Source organism: Styela clava, chromosome 2, assembly GCF_964204865.1.
Source record: "Styela clava chromosome 2, kaStyClav1.hap1.2, whole genome shotgun sequence".
Taxonomy (NCBI): domain Eukaryota; kingdom Metazoa; phylum Chordata; class Ascidiacea; order Stolidobranchia; family Styelidae; genus Styela; species Styela clava.
Window position 1 is genome coordinate 13185143 of NC_135251.1, and position 19947 is coordinate 13205089.

The following is a 19947-nucleotide window of genomic DNA, read 5'->3' on the forward strand; positions in this document are numbered from 1 at the left end:
AGAGTATGTCACTGACCTTCATGAAATATATTATATTAAAATATTAATTCAATAATCTTACACAAACTGTAGAATCATAACGATGTATAGAGAAGTAGTATATATATTATAAAGCGATTGTCTATTTTTAAAAGATCATTATACTTCTCCTGACGCACGGAAGTTTGAATATACTGTACCACGAATCCGATGAAACGTTTTGAGATTTACTGCGTCACCTATTTGTATTTTGAATAACAGTCCTTGATTCATTGGGACACGCACTATAACAACCTTGACTGTTTATGAAATTTTACAAAAATTTATCTCACGCGAAAATATAAATCACGATTTCCATAATTTTAATATATACTGTATACCATTTATACATGTATACCACCGTATATCATTTTTGAAATATTATTTTGGGCACACTCCGGAAAGCTGGTCGTTGAATTAAGCGTATATTCATATATATTTAAAATAACATGAGCACATGTGTTCTTTAATTGTAACTTGTCGTTACGTGTCGCAAATCAAACAAAAAACCTTTCGCTGTAATATTTTCGTCAGAATTTTGGTAGTGCATTATATTTTATCTAAATCTGTAGGCATCACTTTTAGGCAATACCAGCTCTTGCTTCATTAGTGATTGCAAAAACTTGGTCCACTTCTAAATCATCGGAAATACTTTGCATCCATTTGTTTTCTATCAAATGTGTATGCATGTTTTTGCGTGATTTAAATCGCGTTGGAGATATTTTCAGTTTTACATCACTAAATTAAAGCACTGTGTACGTAAGAAACATAATACAGTACCAAACACGATAAGAACAATCAAATTTAAAACACGGATTTGCAACGGGTGCCTAAATATATTTAATACAGAAGATCTCCAATTTAGATTTTGTTATGAAAGCGCAAAGCATTTTACAAGCGCGGGGGTGAAGTCCCGTGGACTCAATTAGGTCGGCGTGGATTTGAATCAGCCAATTTCAAAACACATTTTATTTACAACCTAATTTATATACACTATCTCACAAAATCCACCAAAACTAGCAAGGTCGTGTAGTCGAAGTCTGTCGTTTTTATTATTATTTCAATGTAATACTTCACTAGTTGGAGTTTCCGGAACTGGACTAGAAATAACTCTTGCCAATGATAGAATTTTCATAAACTGAATATTTGTATTTCCGGGTAGGAACTGAATTTCTTTCATCCTTCAGTTGCAAAGTCAAATTTTCCTGTCAATCGATAATAAGAAGGACCCTTTCTTCAATTCCATATATATACTTGTGTTGGTGATGTGAATAATGTGACATCCAAAACAATTTAAATAGAGAGAAATGATGAGATATTTGTGAAATTTAATATGGTCATGCAATCTTTTGATATCCATTTTCATAATATAAATGTATACATAAACAAGCAATTAGAAATAAAAATGCCGTTTTATTTCCTGTTTGGAAATCGTTCTATGCTTCGTTTTACTTCAGAGTGATCATGTCGCCAAGAGTCTGGTCAAGTTTTTCACTGATTCCTTTGTATGATAGTTTTTCGGCTAACAGTTGATCTGAAATATAAACAAAAAATACAATATCACATGGTAAAATAAAAACCTATTCATTGCTTTATAGAATTTAACACCAAGTGACAGGACAAATGTCACGTTACCTTCTAAAGAATCGATAGTTTTTTCCAGTTTGTCGACAGTGCGTTCAGCAAATTCAGCTCTTGTTTCGGCCTGTGAATGAGAAAAATGGATTCAATAACTCCTTGAAAATAAACAAATCCAAAAAAGTATCAGACATAAAACTGAAGCAAAACCTCTCAGAAGTATAGTATCTGTATCTGGTGTTATCTTCGTCGCTATCATATTCAGCATATCCACATATATATATAACTACTCACATTTTTCAGTTTCTCCGACAGAATTCTCATTTCGTCTTCATATGTATCTTCTTGTTGTGAGTTCCTAACTGCCTCATTTTCCATCCGTTTTAGTTTTTCTTGCATCGCCCTCAATTGTTCTTCTGTCTGTTTCACTTTCCTAAAAAAGAAACGTCGTATTCCGTCGTATGGTTAATGATTGCGCATAACCAACGCTATGTCGTTAAATTTTCCTATACTTAACTGTACAACATCACAAGTAAACCATTCGGACTAGCTTGTTATCGTATATATAGGTATACAGTATCGAGAATTATATACAGCGTGTAATACCTAGTAGCATTCTACATATTGAGTGATTATACGGTGCCTAACTTGTAGCGAAGGTGTTCAACAACTTATATATTTACAAGAGGCCGTGGTTCGTCATATGATTAAACCCCCCTTCTCGGCTGTCCTTTCCCCCGGGATAAATATGCAAATCCTGTCCTATCCTACGGTGGAACGTTTTTGAAATTCCTCTTCGTAATTCGTACATTTCGTGTCAGCTACATCGTTTAGATTGATAATTCCAATCGACACAAAAGAGCAGATATTTACAATGTACATAACCTAAGTATGATTCTTACTTATTGTAGTTTGAAGTATATGCGTTAACTATATATTTTCAAATCTTTGGTAAATTAAATTAATTTCATACTTACGTTTCGTCTTCTTCAGCTCGATCAATAACTCTTTCCAAATCATTTTCCACCATATGAAGCTTTCTGAGAACCTAAATACGAAATAAATATTGAGATTTAAACAATCAGATACACGAAACTATGTTTTGCCAAACGGCATTTGGTAAAGTTTGAGACCAGTTTTACCGTTCGCTATATTTTTTTGGTTTTTATAAATAATACGGCCTCGGAACTATACCAGCGTCAATAAGTTATATTGACTGAAAATCATTTTTAAAATAAATATTTAATCTATATATATATTTTTCGTGTAGGCCTATCAGATGTAGCAAGTTTAAAGAATTGCGGGCTGCCTATATTATAACATATTTATAGATAGTTTTGTATGTATACTTCATCATATTTCCTGTCAGCATCTTCTGCAATTGTTTTCGCATCTCGTAGTTGAATTTCTTGCAGCTCCAATGTTTCTTCATCTTTGAAAGATCTGGCGTACAATGTAATGTACAAACTTGTTCAGTCAACTGTATTCCAAACTAATATATATAGCTATTATTGGCATAAGAAAGTTTGGGATAGTTTGGGCTTCTATCTTCGCGTTCAATATTACATATAACTATGGCGGGGACAGAATAGAAACTTCAGGTTATGCCAACACCCATTAATTGCTATGATTTCTTGTATTGGTGATGTGAACAGTACTCAATTTGATCCTATAGTACTTCTAGTTAAGTAAACCTTGATTCAATAGCTTTCCTTCCCAATTCACTTTCCTCGGCAGCTTTTTCAGCAACTTCCAATTTTGCCACCGTTTCACTGAGTCGATCATTGACTCTGGACATTTCTTCTTCAAGCAGTTGCATTCTCCTGGTTTGTGCGTTGACTTCAAGTTCAAACTAAGATACAATCAAAATTGTTCATTGTTATCTTTTTTAATATATATATGTATCATTCATACGGCATAGTTTGATACTGTAAATATTTAATGTACACATTTTCAAACACATTTTTGCTTCCAAGTTGTGATGTTTTTAAACAGTAGTAACATAATATATATATATATATAATCGTATATATTCATTTTTAACGAATGACTCACGTCTGATGCTGCTTTTGCTGCGGTTTCCACACTTTCCAGAGATTTTCGATTTTTTTCTGTTACTTTATCAAGTTCATCTTCAAGAGTAATGATTTTCTTCGTAATGGCGGTAATCTCACCTTCAAGCTGCACATGGAAGATATTTTAATTTTCTTGTTCGAAAAATAAATATTCATTTTGATTCAAACTGATACGTAGGTCTACCTCTTTAGCTCTATCTTCCATATCAGTCTTTTCCTTTTCCATTTCAATAGCTTTCGTTATTGCATCTTCGCGATCCTTAATCAGGCCTTCCATTTTGTGTTTAATGGACTCCATAATATTTGTTTTTGGGCTCAGAAAATCGTTTTACTAAATATTTCCACTTTTATAATCTATAAGCTTCCGAAAATGAAAACCTTCCTGCTATGAGGGCGCCGCAAAGATATTATACCAGGAGACCATTGCACAAGATACGGTCGTCTTATCCCAGCCACTGTCAAAGTAATTATCGAATTGTGACAAATAACAGATTTTAACCAGGATAAGCATAAATGTAATGCGTAGTTAGAAAGATAACGCCAGTATAGCAAACGTCATTCGGACATTGTAAAGAGAAGAAGGGAAGAAGCCAGAATGATTTCGACGGCCTTCATTTCTAATCGAATGTTATTTATAACTATGGCCACGCCTACGGTATGTCGCTGAAGGGGATTTGAACAATTTCACAATTGAAACAATCTGACTAAATTGATGTTAGGGGTAAATTTCCATGTTGAAAATTTTGGCCATTATGTGGTAAATGAGATGGAAGTGCTGTGTAGATTTGCTGATGCTCGGACAATTGTGTTAAATACTTTTCATCAGCCTTTCGCATGCTAAATTTTGAAAATAAAAATGATGAAAAAGAGAAATCACTTCGGGCTAATTATGTGGAAAGTCACGGGGAAATTCTACGCCCACAGCATATATGCTTGGCATCGATCAATATAGGATAAAAATATCGCTACGTGAGTTCTAGGCTACTAAATACCAACCCCTATATGTTGATGAGCTACTGAGGACCCGGAGGAAGGTAAACAAGCTTTTGCAACTTTGGAAAGGCTATCAAATGAAAGATTTCGCTGTCATGTCCTAACCTCTTATTTTGGTACTCCCGTAGTGTGTGTACCAGGTTAGGCCATAATTTTATTCCGATGTTCCTTATTTTAGTTCTATTACGAGTTCGGGGACTGTCTGTGTTAGCTAAATGAATATACCCCATTCCCATAGGCTTCAGTTTATTCACACAGCTTGATGTAAAGTAAGCAAACAAAATTAGTTACCTCCATATTGGTACACGCACTTCTGAAGCGCCCTTCTTACCTATCGATCTTAGGATCGGTAAGTAACTCGGATGCACTCGGATCTACTCGGATGCACTCGGATCTATTATCATATTGTCCCCTTTTTTTCAGTTTTTCACGCCGTTTAATTTTTACTATCTTTTTATTTTTCTACTCTATATATATGCGATAGTGTACTCTTCATATCATGCCCTGAAGTTTTTCTGAATAGAAATTCGAAACGTCGGCAAATTATATCGTTTTGCTATACACCGGTTGTGCTTTATTTATCTTTGACACGATCGGTAAGTATGTCGATAGGTATTTGTCTGTTTGTCTGTTAGATGAACGCGATATCTCACGAAGGCGAGGTTGAATCTGCTCCAAATTTTGTATGTGCATTCATCATATCTCGGACCAGAAGCCTATTGATTTTGGATGAATTATGTCGTATAATTAGCGTTATCAATTAGTTAATATTTAATTAGTGATAAGACACGCGGTGTCACTATAGATTTATGAATTATGTCGTATAATTAGCGAGTTATTTAATAATTAGTGATTGGACACGCGGTGTCGCTATAGAGTCATGTTTGAAACCGCAGTTTCGATCGATAAGTCTTCGGTCTCCGAGCGATATTCTCGTTTTAATATTACACCAATATATGCGAGTTTGATCACATTGGAGTCATTGGACACGCCGCTAAAAAGTCGCAGATGTTTACTTTGGCAAGCGGCACCGTACATCAATCAATCAATCAATTTTATTTCGGTCGGTATAAAACGAAACAAAAACAATAACAAACGAACAAACACAAAACACAGAGGACCTGGAGGACGGACATAACTTAAAGAAAAGTTAAAAACGTGAAAATAGTCAAATAACACAATAAAACAAAAATACACGATACAGAATCGGGCAATAACTTCAAATAAATAAATTTATGAATAACAGTGACAACAATGAGTTTATTTTAAAGAGGGGTCATACAGATAAAAAACATCGTTTTTATGTGTAACAAGAAAATGAAGTGATTGTAGGAATAACACTGCAAATGGTAAAGGAAAATTGTGATTAGAAAAAACAGGTCGCTTGAATGAAGACTTTGTTCGAACATTAAATGACTGATAAAACTTGTTGAAAGAGGTGCTTTTGGGTGTTGACCAACTAAAAAAATAGTGCTGTGATGGTGTGGTGTTTATAATAAACTATGTTAAAATCTTAGGCAAATTGGAAAGCTATTCAGTGCCTTTCAGTGGATCCTTGTTTAATGTTAAAGAGTCATTTGAACATAGAAAAATGAAGCGCCTGAACTGGGGCAACAGTTTGAACATAATGTGAGATGGAGCCAATATGATTTCGAACCAGCTCTCCAGCCCTGCTTGCACTGAAGTTGAAATTATCAAGAGTTGAAAGAGTCCAATCTTAAGAATTTTATGGTCTACCATATTTTAGAAATTGAAATCCACCATCCCAGGGCAGAATCATTGTATCCGTTCCAATGCTTCCAACATTAATATCGAATTTCCACGAACGACCTACATTTTTCGAAAATTTACAAAGTTCATTCAAATTAATCGGGTGATTATAAGAAAAAGGGACATTTATCGATTCGCCAACTAATAACAATCAGTAAATCATTCTTCTGCGAGGAAAGTTTCTTGAAAAGGTTCTGTACGAATGATGACCGATGGCAAGTGAGAAAGTATTCTCGCTCATTTTGTTCAGACTGTTGCGCAATTCGTTTGTTTACACGACGTGAGCGTTGAAGAACAAGCGCAGGCTGGTAGGTATGTGGTAGATACAGAGATATCAAATAAATATATAGAGTATAGACAGTAAGATCGCTGATGTTCTATTGTTATGAACTTATTGTTGCGTTACGGTATATGGTTAACGAGGAAGTAAATCCCGTTGACAATCCATGGAAATAAATTAGAGAAGCTTAAAGGTGAGTAGTGTGTGCGCCACAGACATTAACTTGCATCACTGTTGTCTGTTGATGTGTTGCGGCCACCACAGTATTCTGGTAATACAGTAATAAGGCTTGGACTTACCCAATAACTGCTGAACCGATAGATAACAAAAAAATATAGAGAAGCAGGGACTCTTGGCAGAGAGTCTTTGTTGCAAAACTCATTTCAGCATTTAACCGAATACTAAAATAGCCTACTTCAAATTTTATTGTGATTTAGTGGGAAAATGATATTTAGTCAAACTTTATTTTTGTACGATACTTCAGAGCAGTGGTTTTTAGCCGAGTTTCGTGGCACCCTAGTCCTGTAGTCTTAGGGTTCTGCTAGTACTGCTGTACTGTCTGACTGTCCAGTAGTTCTATAATTTTACATTCAAATCCGAGAGTTAGATACAGACCTAGTTCGCCGAGTGTCCGAAACCTTTTATTGAAGTTCCGCTCAACCAAAAAGGCTGAAAATCACTGATTTACACGATTACTATAGTTCAGTAGTTCATAAAATGTTATGAAGTCTGGAAGTTGTACTTGGTGTTCTATTTTACAAGTTTTTCTCTATATTACAAATAGCATTACATCTCCCAACACTGGATTATAGTTCTGAAATCATATTCATTTGTTGCTTCGTTAAATAGCATAAAAATTTCAGTAGCAATAAAATAAAAATGGATCTAATATTAGTTCATGGTGCTACTAAACATCTAGTTCATGTTGAAGATGATTCAACTGTTGATGAATTGATGACACTCGTTACAGAAAAAACACAGATTCCCAATTTCAACCAAAAACTTATATATAAAGGAGTTGCCATTTCAAAAGACAACGTTAAGTTATTAAAAGAATTTAAAATAAAAAATAATTCGAAAATTATGGTTATTGGTCAGAGGCATGATCCTGAAGAAGAAAGTATTTTAAAAAAATTGGGAGAGACAGAGAAAACCGTTGAAAAAATGAATTCAAGTGTTGCGGAATTGAATTCTGATATCGACAGTGTTAAAAAAGGATTTATGGAGAAGTCATTACTTTCAAAATCAATTGAACGTCTTCAAAAAATTCTTTTGAAATATACGGAAGATGGAATGCAAGCTATGGAATTTTTAGATGGAATGAAAATTGACGAAAAGTTTAAAGATGCTCGGTTAAAAAAGAAAAGTTTGATAAACAAAATTCAATCAATTTTAGATAAATGTGATATTATATCTGATAACTTATCAACAGCCAACAGTTGATAAACAGTCAAATGTTTTTATTGGTGAAACATACTGAGGTATATTCATCAATTGGGTCTCGTGTAGTTTCGTACCTCAAGTACTTCTAGCGGGCGTAGCATAAAAATTTTTTGATATGTCAATCCTAACCCCCATCTGACTATGCCATCCAAAAATTACGTCACTATGATATCACAATCACGTCATAGAGCTTGCCAAATATACGTACGATCGCCCGAAATAGCATATGCGCTGACGATAAAGAACTGACTGACATTATCGATCTCTCTCCTATTGGAATCGTTGCGACAAGAAAACGAGAGAAATAACTGTTCGATTTCGGGTGCTCGTTTGCGCGTCTTGGATGGCAGTTCGTATAGTTTGAAGGTCTCTATTACGTCACTGTGACGTCGTAATGACATAATTTTTGGATGGTGTAGTCAGATGGGTGTTAGGATTGATACGTGAAAAATTGTCATGCTACGCCCACTGGAAGTATGTTGGGTACGAAACTACATGGGACCCCATCAATTATCAGAAAGCATTTTTCTGTATGAACCATCATATGGTATTGTGGTAGTAGCGAAGCAGGCTTTTTTGTATGCAATGCATGTTTTACTCTGAGCAAGGCTCACACAAGCAGCCACTGCTACGGAGGGAGCTACTATAGTTAGAAAGTTCGACATGGCCTGCCTATTTCATTCGGCCCTCTTTTCGATGTTGGTGGATTTGAATCCGAAATTTCAACTATTTTCACATTTCGGCCTCGAATTGGCCCCATTATTTAGGGATTTATAAGCAAAGCACGTCCTCAGTTTCACTAGATCATAGGATATCAATTGCAAAAATTTTCTGGAATGATTGTTTTCCCTCAAGTTCAGTATTGTTCTGTTTTAATTATAGTAAAGGCAATTATTGATTTTCGCTGCTGTATTATTCTATTATCATATGTTGCTATTTAGATGACTTTTAGATAACAAATAGATTAAAATGTATGATATATAAAGGCTGTAACGACAGGATGGCAAGTGATGATATTTACGATTTGTTAAGTCCTTTGTTGGATGACTGTATGGCATTGTTCCAAAAAGAGGATTCAAAAACATCACATTCGTTCGTTCAAAGTCTGAAAAGTATTCATAATAATGCGATACATATTCGACCAATTGCCATTGGATTAGTAGGGTAGGTTTTCTAGAATGTCATTTTGTGCAATGTTTATAAATTTAGAGGTAATTGCAGTTTTGGGTCTTTCTGTTCAAATTATTACTGTATCGTCATTTTTGAGTTTATATTTATCAATAAAATATGTTGTGGTTTTATGCGTCCATATTTTGTTACTCATTTTACAAATTCTGAAACACTGACCATTTTATAGTATACCTTTCTATGCCATTCAAAAAATTCCATTCTTTTCTATGCAGAATCGATTTAAAAATTATTATTCAACTCTGTAGCCGACCCCAGGTTAATTAGACAGCTTAATGCTATGTTTAAACAACGGTGATTTGCTAAATAACTTTATTAATCTATTTTGGTTTTACTGTGTGTGAAATAGCATCACTCAGTAAAGAAATCGGGATATGAATAAATATATATCGAACATATGATTTTTTATTTGAATATTTGGTCAGTTCAAACTCGAATAAACTTATTTTGGATTTTGCACACTAAACCCATTGTAAACAACTTTGCTGCCAAAATTACAATGATACTTCCTTTTTCAAAATTCATAATACAATCGAACTGATGTCCCGAGCACAGTTTTCCCTACATTTTCAATTTGCATATGAATAGCTCTCATCATCATGGAAATCCAGTGGCTTATAGTTACATGAGTAATAAAATGGATAACTTCAAACTGCATTTTATACCCATTTTTATTTCATTTGTTTTTATCATAATTCACAGCAAAGTGGCTCACAAATATGATGCTTCGCCACATATAAAGGCAAATGGATATCGAAGTTTACTTGCATTACTCGATTCACTTTGTCATCTTATTGTTGGACATTTACAAACAATTTGCAGAGAAAGAAAAAATGTATTCTTCCGAGCAAACCAATACAGTGATAAATTACGAGTACTGGCTCAAAATCTACATCAGATGAGGGCTCTTTTTGGATATGCACAAATTTTGATAGGTATGGTTTTTATAGTATTGTCTTTCTAGTTTTCATTGATATTAATTATATACCATATGCAATTTCACTTGCCGAGTTCTTCCCGAAGTTGCTTAATGCGATGAGCATGTACTTATATTTTAATACTTCAAATTTGTCTCATGTTGACATTGACGATTTGTGTTTCATGCCATACCTTAATAAAGATGTTTTTTATTGATTAACACTCAATCAAAAAGATTTACTATATAATTGAAAGGAAATGTAGATTATGCCAAGTAGGGATGGCCAAGACCGAATCTCACTATTCGAAATACATTGGGATAAAATAGTTTCGAATATGGAATATCGAATACATTTAAAATTAGATGTAAGTTCATGTTGAAAATTAACATAAACTACTATATTATCTTCATGTTGATAATATCTAAAAGGACTTAATTGAATATAAAGGTTATTGTTTTCTGTGTGTTACGTATTGATCTACTTGTGTGACTTGCTCAAAATCCCTATTTATCTTATTTATATTCTAAATTAAAATTTTATATCGCATATAATGAATTTTGAATATTTGTTTCGAACCGGTGCCAAGTATATATGCTCACAAAAACATCACTTCCCTCAAATTTTAAAGATTGATTTGACAATGTTCAGGATAATTTATACTCATGTCAGTTCTAGCAATTGAAATATATGCTTGTAATTTAAGAGCACAAATATGCAAAGTTTGACAATGTTATCCGTAGGGAATTTTTTCGCTCTAGTATTTCTTTCATATTTTCTGAATATGTAAAGAATCTGGAAAATACTAAATATTTTGGTGTGGAAGTCTCTGTTGTTCCCCATTACAAACATAACTATATATTTTCTATTGCATTTATCTTATATTGCTGATATCTGTATTATTGCATCCTTGCATTATTTATATTCTCAGGTCACAGTGAAGATGGATCATTATTTGCAACTGAACAAGAATCAGATGATATCATGCATGATTGTGAAATCATGGCCAAATCTTGCTTCTATAGCCATGTTCAAGGATTTCAGGTACAATATTATCAATTATTTTTGTGGTGCTGCTGTCTGTATATTGTGTATTTCTGTTGGTATGGATACCCATATGCCAGTCGTCATCTAGTAAAACAAGTATCATTTATGATTGTAATATTGTTTTGTAAAAAGGCATTTGAAAATATTGTGTACATTACATTACAATAATTAATTGAATATGTTTTAAGATGGCAAACACTGGAAAACATTAAATTCACTGGATATTGAATTTTCTTATCAATACAATACAAGATACAATATATAACAATATACAACAATACAAGAACGTACATGATAAACTCAACTTAAACATATTTACCATGTAGCTTATGTCACTACATAGCTACACTAACATGGTACTTTACGTAAACCTAATACATAATTTTCGAAACGCCGAATATAACAGTCTCCAGCTGTGGTGCACGTTCCCCATTTGCTGTGGTCGTCTCACTTTTAAAGCTAAAATGGATTCAATGTTTATTTCGACATTCCAATAACAGACCCATGTGAACCTCCTGGATCATACCACTGTCTATAACGTATTTTTTAAATCTATCCAATTTATATTAAATTTTTCAGTTTTATCCTGGAATCCAACCAATCATTCAAGCTCTTTCCATGTTCACAGCATCATACAATGATATCGTTCAGCATTCGACTGTCTGGCAGACAACAAAATCACTGTTTAATTCTGGTAAATTTTAATAAATTTTTACATCATTTTACTTATAACAAATCTGTAAAGTGACCATTTTTTTTTTCAGGTAAATACGTTGTTAGCCCTAGTGTAAGAGGAAGACAAATTGAAAAAATATACAGTGAAGCTGAGGCACCTTTTTTTAAAGCATTTTTCTCACTTCCGGAAATGGGAGTTGGTGTGGTGAGTCGGACTATAGAATATGTTTCAAATTAAAAATAGGTTTTAAAAAGCCGTTTCCTGGCTAATTCAATTTCTACTTTTTTGTAATATGATATGATTTATACCATTTACAGTAAAATAATGATTTATTTCAAAGTATGCGAATTGTGATATGAAAATCATCACAGATATTACTCAGTTTTAGTTATTCTGAATTATTTTGATACTTGTATTTAAACATTTTCAGCACTAATCGTCTTATTAATGTTGGGGTAATCGTCTTGATTAATTTTTTGTTTACCACTTGATTACAGTTATTGCCGAATCTTGTCGGGGACACAGTTCGTGTGAACAGAATTTTCAATCTTCCTCCAAAAGTTTTCGAATTGGAGACAACAGAAGGACATATGGTTGAGATCAACAGAACTTCTTGCATAGGACATGGGAGACATGTAAAAGCTCGTTTAATATCAGCTGTGCTAAGGGAGGGACAGGTAACTGAATTATTAATAAAAACGGAATCAATTCTAAAAAAATATTTAAAGTTCATTCATCTCTTACATTGTTCATGTGTTCGTCACTATCAGGGATGGATGAAATTGAATAATTTACTATTCCGAATACATTCTAAAGTGGTATATTTGGATAGGAAATATCCATTATTTTTCAAATTAGGTCATAATCCGAGAATTGTAATCCTCAAAAGCAATTTGCTAAAATCGTTTTCTGGATAGTTTAGAAACTATTTTTTTATAGTATCAAAAGCCAAATGAAGGTTTGACCCAAACACTGGAAGTAATTTGAATTATTGCCAAAATAAATTTTGAATGTATTTGATATTTGATTTTTTTTTTGACATTCCTGTTTTCTATGTCTCTCAACAATTTTCTTTTTCATTATGAACAATATTTTAGAAAATTCATGGTCGTATTTAAAGCTATGTTGAAAGCCATTCAGAAAAACAATGTTTATAAATTTATATGCGGAATTTGTCGATTTCATGAAAAACCTACTAAATATTAACTTTTTCTACAGGATTCACCAGATTCACCTAGCATACCAGATATGGGACTCGATAAATCAAAAGTTTTATTGAAAGCAAAACACAAACCAAGGTCAAAAACATTGTTGTTTTTCTGTCACGGAGGTGGATTTATTGCTCTCACATCTAAGTCATATGAGGTGAATTACTTGTTGACTATTTAGGCCTATGTTCTCTTGTTTCAGTTATGTATGAATAAGAGTTTAAATCAGGCTTGACCAAAGTTCAGCGAGAACATAAAGTGTCATTTCTGGGTGTGTTTTTTCTTGTAAATTGATTAACACATTTCTCACTTCATTGACAGTGTGAGCTAATGTCTGTAACAGCTGTATTATTATTTGATGACGTGGTTTATTAACCTTACAGAAGTAGCCTATTTTAGAACTTTGTCCTTGGTGTCATATAGAAGTTTTTCATATTAAATTAAAGTTGTCCACACACCGAATACATTTCAAGTTGATAATATACTCAATTCATAAGATGCAAATAGTCAAAAACGTATACTCTTTATTAGTATCTGTATGAAATTTATTTATTATGTAAAAGTATTGTATCAACTACCAGCTTTTGAAATTCTACGAAATTGTGAGTGCACAAATACCACTCATGACTCTTGATATAAGTGAGGTCATGGCAATCTCTTAATAATTATATAAATTATTTTCACCCTTATACCGTTTTATTGTCTTTGTGAACATTCGTTCTTAGGCTGGATGTCATATTGATTTGCCAACTCATTTGAATTTTAAGTAGGAAAATAGGCTTCAAATGAGCCCTTACAATTTTGAAGAATGATTTAAAACTGAGATCTTTACGTTAAAAAAAATTGATATTCTCACTTCAAAATTTTTTTTAATGTATTCAATTGATATCAATATTAATATAATTTTCTTGGTAAAAACAGGTTGTCCTGAGAGAATGGTCAAAGGAATTGGATTGTCCGATATTCTCTGTGGATTATAGTCTTGCACCTGATGCACCATTTCCCGAGGCTTTTGAGGAATGTTTCTATGCTTATGCATGGGCTTTGAAAAATGCAGAGTTGCTAGGTAAATCAAAAACCTTTTTTTTTAATGTGAATTATGTACAATTGTGTGTCTAATGATCAATAAAATTGGTTCACTATTCAACGATCATGAATATTTCAAGCTGTATTTTGGTTATACCAATATTGATTTAGTGAGCTTACCAGAAAGGCTCATAAAAACTTTGCTTTTTATGAAGGTAATAAAATTGTGTTAGTGCATCGGGCAGCGTCATTACTGTGATTTTATGTAAATGTTCCAATTGTACATTAGTATGCAGGGTGGAGTTATAACAATGCCTGCTCTACCAGGAAAACATGTTTTTATCTACATGCATATTGTGATTAATACAAAACCAGCATTTTTGAATGTCTATTACAAAAAAGCTTTAAATAAGACCATGAACCGACCCGAAATGGTCATCATTATATTCCAACATGGGAGTACATTGCTAAATTTTTATAGTTAACATTTCATTGGAAGCGCCTACAAAATATGATCAATCTTGTCTTTCAAACAATCTCAGTCGCAACCCTCCGTGGCTTCGTGCTCCTCTAAAACAAAAATAATAAATATGTTTTGTTTTGGAGAATTTCCATTGCTTATTTTATGCGCCGCATTCACTAATAAAGAGCCAGTAAATGATTAAATGCATTATGGTAGAAGAAATAAAAAAACCACAGGTAATTAACTTTAAATTAATGGGGTCATTGCAAATGATAGCTGCTGATGTCTCGACTTGCGGCCCCCAGAAAACCGCTCTGTGAGAAATCCTCGTTTAAAGCAAGAAAAGGTCACGAAATCAACTGATAATGACTCATACACTTCTCTCCAATGTCCAGGTACTACTGCAGAAAAAGTAATTTTTGCTGGTGATTCAGCTGGTGGAAACCTTGTGTTGTCTGTTGCAATGAGAGCTGCTGCATATGGGATTAAGATACCTGATGCAATGCTAGTTATGTATCCGTCAGCTGTTGTACGATACTCCGCCTCTCCATCAAGATTATTAGCGGTAAATAACTTCTTTGTCTAGAATTTGTATCAAGTTGTTTTATTCAAAATTGCATTTATTAATAAGGTTGCAGATAGCATCAGTAACAAATTGTAACAGACAGCTTTCGAGTTTACTTTGTGCAAATTTTTATAAATTGATATGGTACATTGCATTCATTAGGGAGCCGCAATACATGTTATTAATTCTGTGGAGTTTATTATTAACTGATTAATAATTTTTAGGTCATGGATCCTCTTTTACCTCATTGCATGCTTTGTTCTTGCCTCTGTGCGTATACTGGATTCAAAACTGAAAAAGTTGCTTACAACACAACAGAGCACAAACTTTCTCCGACTGATGGCAATGTAGACAATGATGGGGATCACACAGAATCATGTAGTAGTAGTTCTATACTTTCTTCACGCAAACAATCAGTAACCGATAATTCAGTGATAACAACCTTCCTGCAAGACGTAGGGGATGGTTTAGGGCGTTTAGGGGGACCAGCTGAACCAGAAGCTGAAACATGGTGGGACGATGAAATTTTTATGCACGAAAGCGAGTACAAACCTGAAGCATCCTCGCAACAACGTCCGTCCATTACCAACTTTTTTAAAGACATGGGTCGTAGATTTAGCACTCTATTGACACCCGAAACCAAAACTGAAAAAGCCGACACGTTTTGGGATGATGAATTTGACATGGTATCGATTGATAATCCTGCAGATGACCTTGACGATAGTACTGAATATACTTTAGGAGAGAATAGTGTTACTAGTGCTTCATCTACCAATAATAATGGTATTTTTATTCGCAAAGGGTCAACAGCTAGCACCTCTGGTGATCTGGTTGAAGCTCATTTCAAAATCAAGCTTGCCAATAACTTCTCTCCTCTCAAGAGTCGATATTTTGGTGAAAGAACGAAAGTGCATCACACTGCTCTTGTTAAAAATCCTTACATATCTCCCGCACTAGCTCCTGATGAAATGCTTCGAAGTCTTCCTTATTTGGATATAGTGGTGAGTGCGAGGTTTAATCAGATTTATTCTAAGCTGGGGTAGACTAGAAGATTTGGTTATATGAAGTTCATATGTGCCGAAATCGCATTTTCGAAAATATTAAGATCTAGTTTGTTTTAAATACCCTTTGTTTCACTTTTGACACTAATTGGGCATAGAGATCATCTGGTTAATTGTTTTTGGGCCAGTAATTTGTGTCTCGTAAACTAATGGACCAGCCAGTTTCAAATGAATGGTTTAGGATTAAAAGGTGTTTTGCTTTCAAATCTTCTACACAAATTCTATTTTGTGAAAAAATGTTCACCTGCCTGAATTTTCTTGTTTGTGGGACCGAGCATGTTAACAGTTACAAAACCTTTGCAGTGCACTTATGTCCGGGCAAATATGGAAGTATGAATTATCGTATACACATTCTTTTTACTTGCTTTGTGTCTAAATATGATACCATTGGCTCGGCGTCGCGGCGCCTCATGCCAAGCATTAGGGATACGTAGGATGGTTGTTATGGCTTCCTTCACCATCAAGTCCATGCTTCAAAAACAAAATACCTGACCAACTAAAGACATATCGACATTGACTGGTAACCGGACAGGAGACCATGGTTAACCATATGATATAGCTGCATTATCAATTTCCCTCTCCCCCGGTATAAATATGTAAATCCTATCTTATTGCAGCTGGTATATTTTTACAAAACTGTATCTGATATTATAAGCTATTTCAACTAAGTATCAATCTATGTTTTTTCAGGGATGTGAACTTGACCCTCTGTTTGACGATTCTGTAACATTAGCAAGAAGATTACATAAAATAGGACATCAGCACCAGTTTCATGTAGTGCGTGGTCTTCCTCATGGATTTTTGAGTCTTCAAATGTGTAGAGAAACAAAAGAAGCTTCAAAAATGTGTCTTGAGTTATTGAAGAGTAAAATTTTAGGAAGTGCCGTCTGAGATTATCAAGTTCAGTACTTCATGTGGATGCTTACTAAGTGTTGTTGACAACACACAAAACTGCTTTATAAGTCTTCTTGTTTGCGTTTTTTTTTTTTCATTGTACCTCTGTAAACGTAACGCTACAATATAATGGTAAAACTGCAATTCATAGCATGGTTTCTGAACAGAGCCAAGAAAAATTTCATACTATAAAACTGACTTGAGGCTGGATATGCAAACAAGGAAGATTTTTTATTTTCGCACTGTTTCGATCGTTTACTTGTTGTAGAATCTATGCTTGCACTTCTGTAATCACTTTGTTAATTGAACTGTGAGATTTGTCATTTTTCTATACTTTTTAATGTCATATTTTCAGAACTAGTGATGCAGTATTATACTATGTTTAGAAGTGCTAAGTGTGTTGCTTATCATGGTGCGAGTTGTGTGTAAATTCAATTTTGATTTGACAGGAGTCTCATGATCAAGACTGGTCGATATAAAATCAGATGAGAATATACTTTTAATAGCTGACCAGTCCAAATTATATTTCCACATGCTTTTTGATAAGTAGTTATTCAATTATCTTCATTCAATATGTTTAGAATCTCATCCCAAGTCTACATGTTGTGAATAATACTTTGCTTATTACAAATCTTCAAATCCTTTTCTTTCTCCATCATTAGGTAAGTAGGCAATGGTGGGATTCAGGGGTTCCTGAAAACCCATTCTTGTTTTCAGACCTTAGACCATCGCAGCCAATAGGTAACGTGCACCCATCTCTAAAGTTATTATATTTGGTATTCATGTCATTGATGTGGATACATTTTCTGAAATAGCCTGTTGTTAGCGAGTTCGATACAAGAGACTACCTGATCTCAAAACAGGTTTTGGCTACCATACAATGGACAATTTTTCATATTTACATTTTTAAAGAGAAAGTATGCAGGGTGCCTTCAATATTACCATGACAATGCCTGCTCTGTATATATATATAAATCTTTCACACATGCAAATCGCCTTTTTATGTTCAACAATAATAATTAATATATATATCTCAATAAAAAGTGTTGTATTTCATGCAATGTTCAAAGTCTCTATAACTTATTCTCCCATCACGATCTTTATCAAGGTTTTGAAAACATGATATGATGGCACTTTCAGAGAGGTTTGGAGCTGTAGTTTGATAAGCACGCTTGACATCTTCTAGTGTCAGAAAACCCTTGCCTGGTATACACATAAAAAAATATTTGATACAGTAACAACTATGAAGTCCTCCCTAGCGATCCATGGTCAGATTCCTGGAGCACAAATTATTCCATGCGCTGGTCATCATCAAACTGGCAGTATACGAGTATTTGTAGTGAAAATTCTTATGTGGTTGGTGCACTGCATCTCCGATTATCCTATATAGGTTTGCATCCTGCGAGGGATATCTATGTGCGAGCAATTGCTGGACTCAATGCTGCCATAGGGTGGCTCACTTAACCACTGGTCGGTTATGGCTTTCTCCACTTGTCCCACGCCTGACAATACAAGAGGTACACCATATGATAAAGCCGTCTTATCAACTTTGCCCTCCCTTTGGATATATATGAAAATATTATTCCAAAAGCAGCTGTAGCATATTGAACTTGAATATAATAAAAATAATTACAGTCTATATCGAAGGCATTGAATATTCGTCTACATTCTTGATCTGGATCTTCCAATGAAAGCTTAGCAAACATCAAACTTTGAAATCTTTCAAGATTAAGTCCTGAAATTATATGGAAAACATTAGTAATATTTGGTATTGGATGTGAGAATGTTGCCATACCAAGATAACTGTGAGACTTCAGAGACGTATATATCAGATTATGACACTGATGAATCAATTTAATATCACAAACTTGCTTGAAATTTTTCCAATGCTTGCAGCCTTATTAAACAATTTCACATTGTATAAAGATATTTATGAATGATGAAAACATTTTCAGAATTTTCACTGACTATCAAATTATTTGAATTTTAAATTATTATCGTCATGAATCAGCTTGTGATTTATTCTCCAAGCAAACACAAACTTAAATAATAAACAATACGACCCTGACGTTCATCTTTTTTTCCTGCTCCCATGAGTTGTTCCACTTCATACTGAAAAAAAAGTTTGGTTCATATTTGATATACAGCATATTATAATCAAAATTTTCTAGATGCATAACTTACTTTTGATGGTTTGTATCCAAAGATGGATAGAACTGCAACTTTAATGTCCTCTTTTGAAAGATGTCCTTTTTGATTAGAGTCACATTCTTTAAAAATCTGAAACAAAATACAATCCCTAGCATTGAAGATTTATATTCATCAATATATTTGGATGTCTAAAGCAATACTAATTCGAAGTTATGAGAGTTTTGTAAAAGTTAAATAAGATTACCTGCAACACTCTTGCCTCGTCCTCGTCTGAAATAGTCTGCCTGTAAAGCGATGTTCCACTGTAATCATTCATTTACTGGCATGAATCCCATCTACTGAGATTGTAATTTTTTGTTGTACACCAGCACTAACGCTATTTATGTACTTGGTGTTTTTCTTTTTTTGTCAGAAAAATATAAATGAGCTAGGCTATTTTCAAGAATTGAAGAAGGAACAAAATTTAATAATAACGTAAATGTACATTAAAGATTTTAAAAATAAAACCGCCAGTTGTTTATCATCGATTGCAGTCATGCGTATAAATTGAGGGCATGTAGAGCTTGGAGTCAGCTTTATGAAATATACTTATGT

General features: G+C 33.8%; 4 protein-coding genes across 6 annotated transcripts; 2 read left to right on the forward strand and 2 right to left on the reverse strand.

Moving 5' to 3' along the window:
* Window positions 1-1329: 1329 nt before the first annotated feature.
* Window positions 1330-4105, reverse strand: LOC120336507 (tropomyosin-like). The gene is made up of 8 exons (XM_039404199.2): window positions 3856-4105; window positions 3652-3777; window positions 3291-3448; window positions 2946-3039; window positions 2574-2644; window positions 1891-2029; window positions 1654-1723; window positions 1330-1552 (listed from the first exon to the last, which is right to left on the reverse strand). Exons 1-8 carry the CDS (start codon window positions 3967-3969, stop codon window positions 1467-1469), a joined length of 858 nt encoding a protein of 285 aa, XP_039260133.1. The 5' UTR covers window positions 3970-4105; the 3' UTR covers window positions 1330-1466.
* Window positions 4106-6662: 2557 nt separating this feature from the next.
* LOC120335974 (BAG family molecular chaperone regulator 1-like) lies at window positions 6663-9321 on the forward strand. Its single transcript, XM_078119821.1, has one exon. The coding sequence runs from the start codon at window positions 7594-7596 to the stop codon at window positions 8155-8157; it is 564 nt and encodes a 187-aa protein (XP_077975947.1). The 5' UTR covers window positions 6663-7593; the 3' UTR covers window positions 8158-9321.
* LOC120335513 (hormone-sensitive lipase-like) lies at window positions 9089-18265 on the forward strand. Of its 2 annotated transcripts, XM_078119817.1 has the most exons (12): window positions 9089-9321; window positions 10048-10280; window positions 11194-11306; window positions 11889-12003; window positions 12074-12189; window positions 12483-12662; window positions 13204-13350; window positions 14115-14259; window positions 15078-15247; window positions 15472-15625; window positions 16049-16248; window positions 16999-18265. In XM_078119817.1, the coding sequence occupies exons 1-12, from the start codon at window positions 9131-9133 to the stop codon at window positions 17197-17199; spliced, it is 1965 nt and encodes a 654-aa protein (XP_077975943.1). In that variant the 5' UTR covers window positions 9089-9130; the 3' UTR covers window positions 17200-18265. The 2 variants fall into 2 exon arrangements, with proteins under 2 accessions (XP_077975943.1, XP_077975941.1); XM_078119815.1 differs by having other exon boundaries at window positions 15472-16248.
* On the reverse strand, window positions 18200-19835 carry LOC120335515 (EF-hand calcium-binding domain-containing protein 11-like). 2 transcript variants are annotated; one of them, XM_039403028.2, is made up of 5 exons: window positions 19598-19828; window positions 19387-19482; window positions 19266-19314; window positions 18836-18937; window positions 18200-18405 (listed from the first exon to the last, which is right to left on the reverse strand). In XM_039403028.2, exons 1-5 carry the CDS (start codon window positions 19667-19669, stop codon window positions 18236-18238), a joined length of 489 nt encoding a protein of 162 aa, XP_039258962.2. In that variant the 5' UTR covers window positions 19670-19828; the 3' UTR covers window positions 18200-18235. The 2 variants fall into 2 exon arrangements, with proteins under 2 accessions (XP_039258962.2, XP_039258963.2); XM_039403029.2 differs by lacking the exon at window positions 18200-18405 and adding an exon at window positions 18448-18704 and having other exon boundaries at window positions 19598-19835.
* Window positions 19836-19947: the final 112 nt, after the last annotated feature.

What these genes read in the sequence shown, in the direction of transcription:
- LOC120335515 (XM_039403028.2), bottom strand. Translation starts at nt 19,669, where the DNA reads ATGAATGATTACAGTGGAACATCGCTTTACAGGCAGACTATTTCAGAC. An exon ending in TTGGATACAAACCATCAAAA is followed by an intron (nt 19,315 to 19,386) that starts GTAAGTTATGCA and finishes CTTTTTTTTCAG; the next exon opens with TATGAAGTGGAACAACTCAT. An exon ending in CAATGCCTTCGATATAGACT is followed by an intron (nt 18,406 to 18,835) that starts GTAATTATTTTT and finishes TGTGTATACCAG; the next exon opens with GCAAGGGTTTTCTGACACTA.
- LOC120335513 (XM_078119815.1), top strand. Translation starts at nt 9,131, where the DNA reads ATGATATATAAAGGCTGTAACGACAGGATGGCAAGTGATGATATTTAC. An exon ending in GAAAAATGCAGAGTTGCTAG is followed by an intron (nt 14,260 to 15,077) that starts GTAAATCAAAAA and finishes TCCAATGTCCAG; the next exon opens with GTACTACTGCAGAAAAAGTA. An exon ending in CTCCATCAAGATTATTAGCG is followed by an intron (nt 15,248 to 15,471) that starts GTAAATAACTTC and finishes AATAATTTTTAG; the next exon opens with GTCATGGATCCTCTTTTACC.
- LOC120335974 (XM_078119821.1), top strand. Translation starts at nt 7,594, where the DNA reads ATGGATCTAATATTAGTTCATGGTGCTACTAAACATCTAGTTCATGTT.
- LOC120336507 (XM_039404199.2), bottom strand. Translation starts at nt 3,969, where the DNA reads ATGGAGTCCATTAAACACAAAATGGAAGGCCTGATTAAGGATCGCGAA. An exon ending in CAGCAAAAGCAGCATCAGAC is followed by an intron (nt 3,449 to 3,651) that starts GTGAGTCATTCG and finishes ATTGTATCTTAG; the next exon opens with TTTGAACTTGAAGTCAACGC. An exon ending in AGGAAAGCTATTGAATCAAG is followed by an intron (nt 3,040 to 3,290) that starts GTTTACTTAACT and finishes ATTGTACGCCAG; the next exon opens with ATCTTTCAAAGATGAAGAAA.